We start from the raw sequence: 15,888 nt of genomic DNA on the forward strand, positions 1-15,888 counted from the left end.
ATAAACTAATCCTAAAAGTAGCTATATGATGGTTACTAGGGTTTGGGGTCTTTTTGATTGCTTGTTTTATAATTAAATTACTTTAAAAGGCAGCCACAGCTATATTTCCCGAAGTATAGTAGCTTGAGACTCCACAATTAGAATAGATTATCCAGGGAACAATTATAAAAATCACAAATCAAAGGTGATATATCAAAACTGTATGGTATAACTTAGGTGCCTGAACAATTCAACATTTACTTTCTCTTATTTTCACTGAAGTACACTTTCACCTCTCAAATTTGCATTTACACACCACAAAAACTTTAAAAACCAGAAAACACTATAAAGAGATACAATCAAAACAAAATAAATGAAATTAATCTACTATTCTGTCACCAGATATATCACAGCAAGTTCATTACTTGCTGCAGTTTGAGGGAAGGGGTTGCCTGCACAGATACTTTCCATTGTGACCAGCAGTTGTGAGATGCAGTGACAAAACTGCAGCCCTGCCTTCACCACAGAATTGCAGCTACTGATAGAGGCAGGAACAGAGCCAGATGGAGGAGCAGGAGTTTGCTTCATAGCTTTCAATTAGGGACTAAAGACAAAACATCTCTGCTCTTCCAGGTGCTATTCATGCCACAACCACACAATACAGAAATAGAAAATGATGCTTTATTATCCTTTTTAAAAGCTGATATATAAAATGAAAACATAAAATGAAACAGCTGCTTGGAAGAAAAGGGGGAGAAATGTTGTGGTTTGGTTTTACACCAGCAGGGAGCAGTGCTTAACAAAAACAGTAAGATGCTTTTTGGCTTCCCAATGTATCTACTCAATAAATAAATGATTCTTAACATGACAACAACATGCTTAAAGAAGGAGTTGGGTATGTCTCTTACACACATCTAAAAAAGAGGTCTGAGTACCAGGTTAAGAATTCCTGGGAGTGTGATAAAGGCTCACTCTGCCTGGACTGCCTTGCTATGAAATCTATCCAGCAGTACAAGGGAGAGGTTCCTTAAGTCAAGAACAGACTTGCTTTACAAGCATGAGTACAAAGTAAGCAAATTGAACATTTTGAAAGCATCTCTTATTCAACAAAATAAACAAAAAGATACTTAATTTAACGCAGCAGAATTTCAGAATTTGATAGAGATTGGGGAATATTGATGGCATGTGGGGGATGGGAAAGAAAATGAAATCAACAACTAGCAAAACAAGTAAAATTAGCATAATATACATAAATGGGAATTATTCACTTACTTTAGACTTGTACCATATTTAAGAATCCACATATGTGATATTCTGTTAAACTAATAATGATCTTGTTTATATGAGAATCCACCAATACCTCATCTAGTTTTGGTACTTCCTGGCAATACTGCATTTTTTTGTGGAGATAAGAGCATTTAGTGAAATGACATTATTCTACTGCACATAACAGGTCACATGGAGGAAAAAATGATCACTCACCACATTGTAATAACTTTTGTTAATTGCAGATGTATCAAAGCCTTTAGGTGGACTCTTCAATGTACCTGATTTGGGAGAGACTGGTTTTTCTGAAATAGAAGATATTTTGGGGTCAATAGGGTGCAATTTCTCAGCTCAACACTAGAGGTCAAACAAACTACTTTCAAATATTTATCAAGATACAGTGAAAATGGTGATTCACTGAGAAACATACATAATTGTACTTGAAATTATTGGTAAAGAATAAATATGTTCACAATGAATGAAACCTTAGCCTCATTGAAGGCAAGCAGAAAAACTCCCATTCTTTTTCCTGGAATCAGAAAGTCAGTTAATAAAATTTCCTTTTCCAAAATTATTTTTCAAAAACAAGATGTTGTCATAGACTGCAATTAAAATAAAACAAAAAAGAAAAAAATCAGTAACAGGCATTTCCAAACCATGTACAAACTTTCAAACAAAGGGAGTGCTAAGTTTTAGTATCAATCTAATGAATTCAGTGACAGCAAGTGACCAACCAAAATCTGAACACTCCACACTCTACACTCAGTCTCAAAACAGAGATTCAAAACACTATACTACTGAAGTGACTTACCTTATGCTCAGAAAATCATCTTTTAAAACTGATTATCTTTTGCTATTAATGAAGTATAGGATAAAAATGCTTATGCACTTGAGAACAGGGTTCTTCATAACAATAAATCTTTCCTATAACCCATAGGGAATCTATTCCTCAGTAATGCATGCTCTTTCTAGAAGGACAACATTAATCTGCAAGATCAAAACAACAGTCCTGAGAGTTACCCAAGTGCTGGCCCAGAACAGAGGCAGAGAAAACACACTCCTAAAGCCTTCCTTCTCACAACTACCACTTCTCTAAGTCAACCACAGAGGGGCAAACATGAGGTGAGAGAAAAACAAAAGCAACAATGCTGCATGCTGCAGAAAGAGCAAATAAAATTTATAGCATCTCTTTTTGATCTCTCACACTTGACTGTGCACTTAACCAACTGAGAATGCTTGTGAGACTGTTCATCAGGACATTTTAGTTTGTCTATTTTTGTATGTTTTTAAATAATCAGGCTTGCCTAATATGCAAATGTCAAATAAACATTTGAATAATTTGCATCCAAGCTATAAAACAGCAAATTGTCAACTGAACTGGCCCAAACAAAACCACAGAAGCATCACCAAAACATACCTACTGAAGGCTCTACCTTTATTTTAAAAGCAAGCTCCTGTTTCAAACACATTTTGATAAAGAGACATGAATAATTTAACTCTAGTTCACCTGATACCTCAGGCTAAGAATAAATTATGCAAGTCTCAAACACCTTTCCAGAAGGCCAGTCAGCCAAGCTAAGAGCCAGCTACGGAAAATTCCCATGGACGGCAGAGCTGAGCAGGAAAGCACCATCATAAGCAGAACACTCCCTGTGGTACCAGCCTCTCCTGAGCAATTCAGGGCTTCCTCAGGCTCCCAGCTGCAGCCCATGGATGATGCCATCCCAAACAAGCTGACTTCAGGTGCAGGTCACCCTTTCACCTCCTGTACCAGGACAGCCTGGCAGGCCAAGGGTAACATGAGCTAACAGCCCATGAAGAGCAGCTCAGGCCTCATGAGCACACAAATGCAAGTATCTTTAAGGGGATTTGCTCTGTATTGCACTGGAGCTTCCCTCAAAGAAGCTAATCTAAAAATAAAATATACTTTTAAAACTGCCAAACATGAGCAAAGAAAAAAATATTCTCCTTACCACATTCAGGGATGACAGTAAAACCCTTTTGGTTAATATCCCCTGCCTACCCACTCCATGTCAGATCTAAGCTGACACACAGCACAAAAACTATTAGACCCAGAAGTTATCCAGCTGGGAACACTGATCTCTCAGCCACCAGCCCTGCAATCCATACATGCCCTGCTATAGAGCCAAGTAATTCCAAATGACAGGACTCCTCCCACCCCCTTAGAATGAAGCTGTAAACTCAAGCAGATTTGCCATCAAATACTCAGTGTCAAAGAACCTAAAATAATGTCATATGTATGATTACTCATTTATATACTCATCTATAATGCTCCTCTATGTGGGACAATTAAAATTATTTTCTTTGTACTGAATGATGAAAATATGTCATTTCAACAAACTTGGTAATTTGCCTTCGTCCTCTGTGCAAGCTCTTCGACTTATCCTAAAATTTATAGTGACTTATAGGTTCACTCAGTACCTAAATGTTTATTAATTATGCACCAAAAAGGATGAAATGAGAGACCAGAGTTATTTAAGGATAAAAGTAAATACTTGTCACTGAATTTATCATACAGATAGCTGACTATTGTTAAGCTTGCTGATCATGGAATTCTGGCTCTTTGTCATCTTAAAGGCTGCAAAAATACCTCTCTTCCCTTAAGCTGCAGAAGAAACTGGGAGATGTTTTTGCTGAAACATATAGACTCATTTATATTGCCAGCTGTTCAGCTGATTCAGTTATCCATCAGAGACACTCACATGTCCAAATTCAGATTTAAAGACAGGACAGAAAAAAAGAGTAACACATTTGGATCATTTTGCCTGAAGAGTCATAATCAACATTTAGCTTTTAAAATGTAAAGGCCATTCCTATTGCAGAAACACAGAATCAGACACAGCAAATTAGTCCAGCTGTCTATCATGTCTGGTATTCTGCCTCCAAGCAGTGCCTTGCTTCATAAGGAGGAATAAGAAACAGTCTTGTTGCAATTAGCTTATTGCACAATGCATTACACAGAAGAAAGTCCTGATCTTGCACATAAGAAATCACTTTCTTTGTTTATGCTAAGTTGTGTCATTTATTATCCTTGGTAATAGGACATTAGAGTATTTTGCCAACAGAGCATATTTAATTAAACATTTCAAGGAGGTACCACCCTCATTCAGCACACTACATCTTTAGAAAGTCCACAGGTTTTTGAAACATCAGCAAAACCCTGGCACCTTGCCCACTCCACAGAGGCTTCATTTCTCAAAGCCCTGGAAGAGAGTAACCTGAGCCAGACATCAGCTTTTCCCACACAGAAGATTTTTGCATCTCCCCACTTTTCTCCCAGCCACAATGTGTATCCCATATATGAGCACTGAAAGCAGTATGAAAATGGCTCAGCATATGATTAAATCTGAAGCTGGCAGGCATCTGCTCAAGTAGGGGAAGAGATGGTATCCTGCTGGTGACTGAAACCAAGAGCTAAGTTACCACTGTCCATCTCTCTTGTGATCAAAGCATCGAATTCAGCTGCCCTCAGCCACACCTGATAATGCATTGCCTAGAGGCCAGTGAAAAACGAGATGGACTTCACTTAACAGATCATCTTTGGGTGGAGAATGAGGGTAGAACAGGCTTTTTAACATTGCTCTTCCAGCAAATAATTACTCTCAGTGGAAGCAATTGCTTTTATAACCTTTCCCTAAGTAGTACATAAGATACCACAAACTCCCTAAAATGAAGTTAGCTTATTCTTTACAAATGTTTATTGACTGTAAAAAGGCAATTGACCAAATCCTTCCCAATACTTTGTTTCTTCCTGTTTTAACTTAGATGCCCTCAAATTGACATTCCCACATTCTCCTGCCACTGTCTTCAGTTTATGCCATATTCATTTTCATGCAACACTCTACATTGTGCTGCTCCACAGAGTATTTACTCCCTTCAGAACATAAGCTTTGCTAAAGCACTTTGACCCTACTGCTACAAGAACATCCCTGCACGTTTCTGCCATTACTGCCCCGTGGGGCACAATCTACATAAAAATATGTGATTTGGGCTATCTCATCCTACTTTAGGGGAGCAAAGATGTGCCAACAAGAACACCAAAAGCTTCGTGGTCCCTGCCAGTGAAGTGCTACAAACAAGCTCCATCTGCCTAGACTGACCAGTTCAAGCCCAGCATCAGGAGGGCAAACCTAAATCTGCTCCCAGCTCTCAATATGGCCCAGGCACTGCTGCAGTGCTCTACTCTGCAATACCAACACTACAAACACAAGTATTCACTGGTCCCAGTCTCTATTTTATTTATGTCTGCAGAGTTACACTTCACAAGAGAACACAATACTCCTCTGAGTGTAAGTGGTTGGGGAGAGAAAAACTAATATTCTTCATAGCATTTTGGTTATTTTTTCCTTTTCTTTTTTTTTGTTTTTTTTTTTTTTTTCCAGAGCCAGAAGAGTAGTTTCTCCTTCCCTCATGCACCACAGGATGGAAATAGCTGACATTCTAGTCCTCCACTATATTCTGACCTTTTCTCCACGCTGATTTTGGTTTTTTAGCACCCAACCAAAATCACTATAATTTGCACTGGGCCTGATACTAACAACTGTCAAGAAAGCATAACAGAGGCTAGGGCAGTAATGATACATTAATTTCTGCAAAGAATTAGAATAAGTTTGTGACATATCAAATGCTGTTTTTACAAAGCTATATTTCCTCCTCTGTAATCTCATGCCATTTAAAGGGATTATGCTTGGATAAAACTCAGTAACCAACCATGTGATTTTTTTAAAAATCTGATTAACATCTGACAGTAGCTAAGCAAGTGCAACCCATTTTGGCTAGCCACTCTTCTTTTCATTGCAAGGGAACCCTCAAAACTAGGTCTCCAAATCTCTCTAACCACTGTGTGAGACAGAAGCAGCTCTGTAAGAGACAAGACTCCACCTACACCTTCATCCCTTCCTGTTCCATTTTATGTAAGCACAAACAACCTCAATAAGGTCACACTGCCAAGTATCTTAACAAGTTTACACATTATTTTTTACCCTCTGTCATGTGTAACAGTAAAGCAGGATAAAAACAAAATCCTTTCCTTTCAAAGTGCTTCCTGACTATTGATCAAAGAACATTCAAAAATTTAAGATGCTACAGGATTTGAAAATGGAAATGAAAACATAGGCACAGAGGGGAGGGAGAGAGAAATGGACCATTTTTTTAAAGTTCACAGTGTAGGCATGTATCTGAATAGAAAATAGTATTTTTTCTTTTTTTTTTTCTTTTTTTTTTTAATATTTACATGTTTGATTATAACTATTACATCTCAAAACAAATTATCTTTTTCCCCTTGGGTCAGGGAGGGGGACAAAATAAATACACACTCAAAAGCATAGCAGTTTTCTACCTCAACCAAATTTATTTTCCCCCAAAATAGTCATTGTCCAGCATAAGAAAATGAAATTCTGTGCTTTGTTCAATTTCAGTTTGTGTCCCACAGCCACTCGTAGCTCACCTCATGCATGTATTAGCATTGTGTGCTTACTCACTCAGGCACAGCTAAACAAACAAGTTACAACCAGGGCACAACCACTGTGAGATACCTTATCACATGATATGCCCTGCTGGTGTAATTTATGTAACACAGATTATTTTTCTTCTCAACTCTCTAAGAAATCCACGTGGGTAGAGGCAGTTCCATTGCCACACATCACTTTCTTCCTGTCCTTGAACATAGAACTTCAGAGCCACTGTAAAAGCTAAGATTACATATTTATGGGGTTTTCTACACGAGAGGATTTTAATTTAGAATAAAAATTCATTTATCTAAACATCTAATGCCTATGAAGTTTGTGAGAATTAAAATAAAAACACACATGCCTAAATAACTTCATTCATTTCTTCTTCTTCTCAATTTGCAGAAGTCAAGTTACAACGGACAGAGAAGATTTAATTTAGTGAAACCCAGGAGCTTATTTAGTCATGTCCTGGGAGCTCTCCATAGAATGCATCATCCTATACAGAATTTCTAACAACTTAGAATATTTTCAGCTACATTTCAGAGAAGAAAGAAGCATAGAGTCATATTGCCAATGCCAGAACATTTTACAGAGTATTCTGAAGACAGATGAAATGTTCAGGATGAATTTTCATAAAGATCTTAATCAAGAGCGTATATTTCAACAATCTGGATTTTTTTTTTAATCAATCTATTGTAACACTGACAGAAAACACATTTTGAATTTGAGCTAGCAAGGCTACAAATTCTCCTAACTACTTTAAAAATACATAAAGGAAAAAAAAAAAGAGTACTTTTATATGCTTAAGGCATAAGGGCACTTAAAATAGTTCTGAGTTCAGAAAATTCTAAAGTGAAATATATATATAGTTACTGGGAAGTCAAGAAAAATGGACAGTGTAAGATTATTCAACTCAAGAAATGTCAACTCCCCTAATGAAGATAAACTAAGAAAAGCATGGAAGATAACAGAAATTACATTATAACCTAAATGAAGCTTCTCATGAACACCCACCTATTCAAATAACTTCAGAGCTTTACAGCATTATATCCTTGTTTCAACAAGGACAGCAGAACAAAAAAAGTCCAGCAACAGGACACAGTGGGAATTTGGATACAGAAGGGAAGAGAATTCCAGAAAAGCCCTCTCTCTAGCATCTTCAACAATACCCCTAAAGCAAAACTCAGAATATTCATAACAAGTTTCATGGAAGCAACCAATAAAATTTAAAAAAAAAATAGTGTAGCAAAATTACAACAACAGACTTCAAATAAGAAGAATTCAGTAAACTTAAAAATAGGGGTAAAAAAAAGAAGTCCCACTAGTAACAATATAAGCAGAAAAGACTCACAAGAACGACAATTCCTTTAAAAATCAGCGGCATGTCGAAGAAAGAACAGAAAAAGTGGATGCAAACTGACAAGGAGCAAATATCACAAATATATACACTGACCACAAACACACAAAAAGAAGCAAAAGTAAGCAGGACAAGTTAGGTCACCATTTAAAATATACAACTAACACATCATGAGGGTAGTAGCAGCAAAGCTATCCACAGCATGCATACATACATGAAGGGGTAAAGCTAATCTGCAACTCCACAGTTACTAACACACTAAGAAGCTCTTGGTATGTCATGCTTCCTTCTACCACCACCCCAACCTCCTCATGAAAAAGTCAACTTCAGACAACTCAAACATATACCTACAAATGCATAAAAGCAGGTTAAAATTACTATTTTGATAAATTACACAGTACCTGTTGTGCTGATTTGATAGTAAGAGAACTAGCTATATCCATATCTGAAACCAGAGAGGACAAGTGAAGTTCCATAAAGTACTGGAAAAAGCCAAACACAGTAATTTTACAATGGAGGAGGGAAACAGAGAAAGCTAGTGAGCTACAGCTCAGTCATTACAGCTTTGCAATACTCAATGAACTAAGCTTCCTGAGAACAGAAAAGCATGGGCACAAACAGAAGAAACTCCATAGAGGAAACTGAACACAGGAGACAGCAGTCCAAGAATGCAAGAAGTCTTGTAGAAGCCAGAAGGGATACATCTGTGGTAGAGAGAATACACCTATAAAGTGGAGGGAAAAGGAATTGAGAGAAAATTCTTCTGAGGGCAAGAAGTGAAAGTAAAAACTGTCAGCCCCAGTGATCAGACAAGGGTTGCAAGGAGTCACAGGTATCAGACTGCACTTGGTACCAACCTGGGCACTACAGCTTGTCTCTTCCTCCTTAGAAGAGCTACTCCACTCAAGTGCAGTATTCTTAATATAACAAGAACCACTTAATTCTGGTTACTGGCAAATTCTGGCTCTTGCATGTTCCCACTTAAAGCCTTTCTATTCTGGAGTTTAATTGTCTGCCCAGGTTCTAGGAGTTGGAAGAGGTCAAAACTGATTAAATCCAAACAAAATGTCCACAGCAATGATTCAAATGAATGAGATAAGAGGGTCATCATGGCTACAACACTACAGACCAAAAACAGGTTTCAAGTATTGTTTCTCAGGATAAGCTGCATCTGAGAGATCTCTAAAGAACATTAAAGCCAACTCTTACATTGTGACTACGTCTGAGAGAAGCTACAGACATGAAGTTGCAGATCTAAGACTAGCATTTTGCAGCAACAGATTGGAGATATTAAATCAAGGAAGAAAAATAAGAGGATGGAACTGAAGGAGAACAGGTAAGTTTAAAAATTTACTTTTGCTCCCACAATCTTACTGCAACCAGGCATCTGAATAGCTGCCTCATAATGCTGGAAAAAAAAAAAAAAAAAAGACATGCCAAAGACTTTAGCACGACCCCAAAGGATGTGTGTTTTCACTGCAGCTGTAACAAAGGAAACTGTGGCAAAGCTTTCCAGAGACCCTGGGTAATTTCATCCTACCAGGCTTATCCTTAATCTCTGAAAATAAGCTAAGAAAAGACATGGGGTAAAAAAAGGAAATAAAGGAGACAGAGAAGTTATGTCACCCACAGCTATGTCCTAGTAGATTAAAAAGGAATGTTACTTCTGATATTCAGATGACATTTACAGAAGGCACTTTGACTGGGTAAGGTTCAAACTAAAACTTCAGCAGAAGGATGAAGTCTGTAGAAAGAAAAGCTAAAGGCACATGAGCAAGAAAAAGAAAAATCACAAATACATTATCTTTCAAAAGTAGATTTTTATAGAATTGGGTTTCTTTCCTTCAGTTGTTTACTTCTAAGCAACAGGACATGTTGATTTGGGGTTTTTTTCTTGTTCATTTTTTGGTAGGAAATCTCTCATTTTTTATAACACAAAGCACCAATATAAAGTCATCATGGGAGTCAAAATCCCATATTCTAAGAACTCAGACCAAGGAAGTGAAAGCACCCCAAATGTGACACAAAGCAAACAGAATGGGGAGTTTTCTGCACACTTACTGCTAATTCAGAAGCCACTCTATGCAGTGAACTGGGGTGGGGAAGTGCAAGCTCCTGAGCATTAATCATTGCTGTGAATGATGCTCAGTAAATAAAACCAAGCTTAAACAAAAAGCATTAGAAGTTTTAATGAATCAACCAACCATCAACCTCTAACCCAAGGCAAGAATTTTTGCAAATATACCCTCTCCTTCAAAACTCACCATTTGATTTAATTTCTCGTACGTAGTTACTTGGAAACCACCCTGTTTTTCCATTTAAAGTTCCTTCCCACCAGCCTCCTTCTTCCACTCTTGTAACATGAATAATATCGCCTTTTGAAAAAGAAAGTTCATCTTCATTTGTCTGTTGAAAATTAAATTTGGCTCTCACCACCAACTGATGGTTGCCGTTATCTGTCATGTCCTAGTAAATGAAAACAAAGAATAAAATTATCATCACTAGAGACTTAAAGAATATTTCCATGAGCAAAACAGAAATGTCCATAAAATTGAAATAGCCTTTCCTCCACACAAATGGTGCCCACACATTTTTACTCAAAAGCCTTTATAAGGAGTGATTTGGCATTTCTAGTATTTGTCATTTTTAATCTAGAGGGTTTTATCACCCATGAGAGTACATATTTTTACTTATTACAGCCCCTTCAAATCAGAAGGGGTTAACAGAACTAAAAGGAGAATAATTATTGCTCTCTAAAACAATAAAAAACCCATACATTTTCTATAATTTGCATAAATCAAAACTGCCTTTGACAACTGCAAAGAAACAAAGGCTTTACATTAGAGTGGTTTTTTCCTAAAATTCTCTGTGCTGCAAGGAGGGAGAAACTGAGTTTGGTTTAATTTAATTTTGGATCTACTGAGAATTTGCAGATCAAAACCTTTTCCTTTTATTTTTTCCTGTAACAGATCAGGTCAGTGGCTTCCACAGCTGAAGGTACAAATCTCATGGCCTGCCAACAAAGGAGTGGTCTTTCAAAAAGCCTATGAAAGGTTAATGCAACTTACCTTAAATAAGTACTCCCAAATAATTTCCCTGAAGGTTAGCAAAGCTGAAAGCCTGCAGCAGTCAGACTTGCAGCTGTCCATATACACTGTGTATGCAAGCTCATTCCCTACCATGGATGGTAGATTATCACTCTGTCCTAACATCTCAATGCTCTTAGAAGTAATTAATAAGTCTTTTGAATTAATGATTTTCAAATTCAGCCTTTTGTTCTTGGATGTCAATTTTGGCTATCTGCACCATTCAAGCATTTCATGAGAGTTTGGGTAAACCTCTAGGTTAAAAAAGTGCAATACTTGAACAGCTTAAAAAACACTGCACTGGAACTGAGAGATCGGACTGCACTGAACTACAAATCATGTTTGTCTCTATCATAACTAAGGATCAATACCTGTACAGCTAAAAAAATAGCTTGGTGAGAAAATGACTGTGTAAACAGTCCTAGTCAGCTATCCAGGTAGAAGACTTTCCACATGTTGCTTATACAGTTGAGGTGATGAAAAGACTGCATGTTGTCACTAGGACCTTACAGCATGTCAGCTTAATTCATAAACCCAGCAATCAAGTTATTATATCACAACTCAATATGACTTTCAGCAGAGTTAGCAGCTGAGAAGCTATAGGAAAATGAGGACATACACAACTTTGAAAAAATGCAGAAAGCCCCAAGATCGTCTAAGTCCAAGTGCCTCTGCCTTAGTCCTCTGCTTGTACATTATGTGCTTTCATCCTCTCTGCTCAACAAGAGAAAACATTTTGGTACAGTAAGTGATTAAAAGCCACAAAATAAGCAGAAACACTGCACAGTGATATCAACTACAAACCCTATGCTCTGCCAGTATGGCTTTCCAGCAGAGGAAATTAGTACAAACTTGGTGAGAACAGCTCCAAACAGATCATGTACACCAACAAAACCAAACAAGGAATTTCCTGGGTTTGGCCACCTGCTCTCTTTCCCTCCTTCTTGCACTTCTCTGCTCTAACTTTGCACAGAGTGACTCAGATCACCAAAGTGATAGAAATACTGAAAACTCTGATTACTTTAGTGATCCAGCTAACAGCTAGTCCCACTGACTGTTGCATCTGCAAAACTGAGTAGGCTGTGAACAGCAGAAAAGAAGCTCAAATTAGTAACGTAGGGCAAAAACTTGCACAGGTTCTGCTACCAGAGAAAATACATTACACCACACCTAAGGAAGTCATGGATAAAGCAGCTTTCATTAGGGATACAAACCCTCCTTGCAAACCTTCAGTGACTAAAATATGTTTTATCACAATTTCTATGAGGTATGCAACACTGATTTCAGCTGTATTATAAAACAATGGCCCCATATGACTCAGAAGGCAAATTGAAGGACCAACCTTGAAATATAACAGAAAACAGAACAACTACCACTACTGCCAACATTAAAACTATCACCTTCACAGAGGTTTGAATAATGCTCAATCACCCCTAGACTCAGAAAATGTGATTTTTGCCTTTGGAAAAGCAAGACCTTACAGTGAAAAGAACAACATAAATCTAGGAAAATACTGTCTATGCAGACAATATGGAACACTGAAAGAGGAAAAAATAGCTCGAAGTCACAAAAAGTTGCATGTATTTTGAAACTTCTTATGAAAAGCTGCAAAAACAAACTCACAGGCTAAAAATATAGAACCGAAAGAGAGGAAACAGTTACTTTTCTGCACTATAATTTACTTACAAAACTCATTAAAAACAAAAAGAGGAAAAGAAAGGGGGGGAAATATATCACACCAGAGCATGTTTCATTCTTTCAGAACTTACCAAACTCCGATACTGTCCCTGAAAGAGTTTTGAAGTTCTACTGTGTGAAGACTGGGATCCCAAAGAATCAAAGGATTTTATCCGATGAGATGAGGGACGTGCACATACAGAGTCACTGCCCAGCCCTATATCTGTGGGAGGATGGGGAAAAAAAGTAAAGATTAGAATTTAAATATCTCTGTAAAATTCATATGCTTAAAGCAGGTTTGATGTATCTGCAGTTACTCAGTAATTCAAGATGTCAAAAATAATAGCAATAAATAATCTGAAATTCTGAGACATCGACAATTTCTTCTCCACACAGACAAGAAAACAACTTGGCCTGTTTAGAAAGAGGAGGGTTAGGGCTGTATTTCTCTATTCCTACTAACTACCAGTCTATTTAAAGGTAATTAGCCAGCATCATTTTAGCTAGTAGCCAAGAATTTTAAATGCATAAAACTTGCTTGAAGTGAAGCCAGCCACATCTGTTTCTTAGCTCTTCCCACAGCCCCCCATCTCCTTCTCAATTAAAACATTCCTTCCACTGTCTTTTTTTCCTACATTTCTTAGCCTCATCTTTTTTTTTTTTTTTTTTTTTTTTTTTTGCCAACTAAGCTATTTTCCTTCCTTGGAGGGAGGACTAGGAATAGAAGAAAGGAAAATGCTGCTTCTCAAGTAAACAACACCCTCCCAAACATTTCCTTTCTTCCATTTGTCTCTCCTCTGAGAAGCACACCCATGTGAAATGTTGACCTGACAGGTTGTGTGCCATCAAGGGGTCCCTTGAGGGCTGGGAGGCACTGAGGGAGCAGCAGGACAGGGCTCATCCCACCATCCCAGCCAGAGTGGGGCAGCTGGGGGCACCAGGGCAGCCCCAGCCCTGGACACTGGGCTGGCACCTCCCTGGGATGGGAAGTTTCCAGCCAACAAGGGGGGTGTGTCCTGTGGCTGAGGGAGCACAGCCAGCCAGGGATTGCACCAAAAGCAGCTCCCAAGAACCAGGTTCAGTGCTGGCCTCCTTCCTTGATCCCACCCCACACAAGTCTTTCATCAGTAACCATGCCCATTACCCACATGCCCCATATTGTAAGAAGGCCCATCTCAGAAGAACCTGTGTAGGTATATCTGAAATTTTTGCAGACCCACATGGGGATCTGAAAGCCATCTTCCAATACTAGAGCACAGAGAGAGCCTAAAACACCTGCTACACAATCACCCAGTTAATGAAAATTATTTGGAAGAACAAGAAGGTTTATGCTTGCTCCTAGGAATGAGAACACCACAGTTTGCATGCGGTTTTGATTTTTGGTTTCCATACCACCACCATGACAAGGATCAGCCCAGGTCCCTTCTAACCAGCTGCAGTTGTGGCTTTTGGACATACACATTAATCCATAGACATTGGGACAAACCAGCCACACTTTTTCTCACTTTAACAACAGCAAAGGCAGCAATGGCCAGTGCACAGCTGTTTCACAGTGCATTTGTTTACATTTGCACTTACACTTGAGATGAGAGGCAGTATCTCTGACTGGTCTAAACAGCTTCAAAAAAGTCAATGGCATTACTCCATGCCCATTCATTAAAATAAAGATTTGGTTGCAAAACTTAATTTTAAGGGGTGCTTTCTAATGCAAGGAACAAAATAAGCCACCAAAACCCACAAAATCTCTCTTGAAACAGACTAGAGAGATTATAAATTATACCTATCTCATTAGTATTAAATGAAGTAACATTTATGCATCACTGACTTTTCGATCACCTTTCTTTTCTTCCTCTCATAAAAACTGACACATATGGTTCAATTTTTAGACTCTCTCTCAGACTCTGACCTGATGACCAGTACTGAAACTTGCTGTTGATGATGGAACAGGAAGAAACCAAAAGGGTCAATGTTAACAATTCTATCTGTTCCAGGATCCAGTTGGCATCATTTAGCACATCCTCACCCTACAATGATGGATGTACACCTCTCAGCTGTCTGTTATTTCTACAGCTCTCTCCCCTCCCACCAAAGAACTTGAGGTGAGTGGTTCATGACTCTTAAATGCTAAATTAATTAAAGAGATCAAAGATGTTGGATATCCTTTTGTTATTGGCAAGAAAGGATAGCACTGGGAAATGCAGGCTGGGAAAGCAAAAATGTTGCCAAGCTGTTCAAATAGGAGAATGGCAGAATGGAGCAATAGTCAACTTTAGTATTTCAAACTTGCAGGAAAATTAAAAATAAAATTAAAAAAAAAACTTTTTAGGGTTTTTTTAGGCCCTTTTTCTAAATTGCTTGCCAGCTTAAAGGCTTAGTCTTAAGCTCTACCACAAAGCTTCCTTCTGCAGAAGACACAACTAGAGAACACAGAGTCACTGCAAAGTTTTAAAAACACAAACTTCAATAAAGCTCTTTCAAAATGCTGCATATGTTCACCTCATCATTGGTACAGCACAGATATAAACATACACTGATGAAAGGTGAAGCAAGGTGAAAGTAGCAGTAAAGCCAGCACAAGACAGGGCAGTCTACTTACCTGCAGTCACCTTATTTAAAGCCACAAGAGAGCTAAGAACTTTGCTGAAATTCTGTCCCTGATACAGGTCATTTGCATCAAAAGTCTGAAAAAAACCAAAATACACATAGTTAAGTCACAGAAACAAGCCTTCAAGCTTGTACATACAAACCACGACTGCAGAAGCTATTGCACCATCAAGGTATCAGTCTCTTACTGGCTGTACCAGTAAAACTGTGGGGCCTTCAAAAAAAGTAAAAAATCCCAACAAACTATGGCACTTTTAAATGGAAAGATAATATAGCAAAAGCTGTATTTGAAAAAAAAAAGAACAGAGAAAGTGAAAAGAAAAAAAAAAAATCAAGTATCATGCAAGTTACAAGAAAGTTGAATAAAACGAGTATCAGAAGAAGTAGTTTTCCTAAGACACTTTGGCCAAAAAAAATTACTGGGTATTATTACTCCTGGCATACTCTT

The 15,888-nt window shown here is 38.0% G+C and overlaps 1 protein-coding gene across 6 annotated transcripts in view; it reads right to left on the reverse strand.

Moving 5' to 3' along the window:
- The window catches only part of ARHGEF7 (Rho guanine nucleotide exchange factor 7), a 112,879-nt gene that overhangs the window by 52,914 nt on the left and 44,077 nt on the right, over window positions 1-15,888 (reverse strand). For all 6 annotated transcript variants that reach the window (XM_079323558.1, XM_079323554.1, XM_079323553.1 and 3 more), the window contains 4 exons: window positions 15,433-15,517; window positions 12,929-13,059; window positions 10,338-10,539; window positions 1,462-1,550 (listed from right to left, as the gene is read on the reverse strand). In XM_079323558.1, the coding sequence (XP_079179684.1) occupies window positions 1,462-1,550; window positions 10,338-10,539; window positions 12,929-13,059; window positions 15,433-15,517 (507 nt within the window). The remainder of the gene's footprint in view (window positions 1-1,461; window positions 1,551-10,337; window positions 10,540-12,928; window positions 13,060-15,432; window positions 15,518-15,888) is intronic.

Source organism: Erithacus rubecula (assembly GCF_903797595.1).
Source record: "Erithacus rubecula genome assembly, chromosome: 1".
Lineage (NCBI taxonomy): Eukaryota > Metazoa > Chordata > Aves > Passeriformes > Muscicapidae > Erithacus > Erithacus rubecula.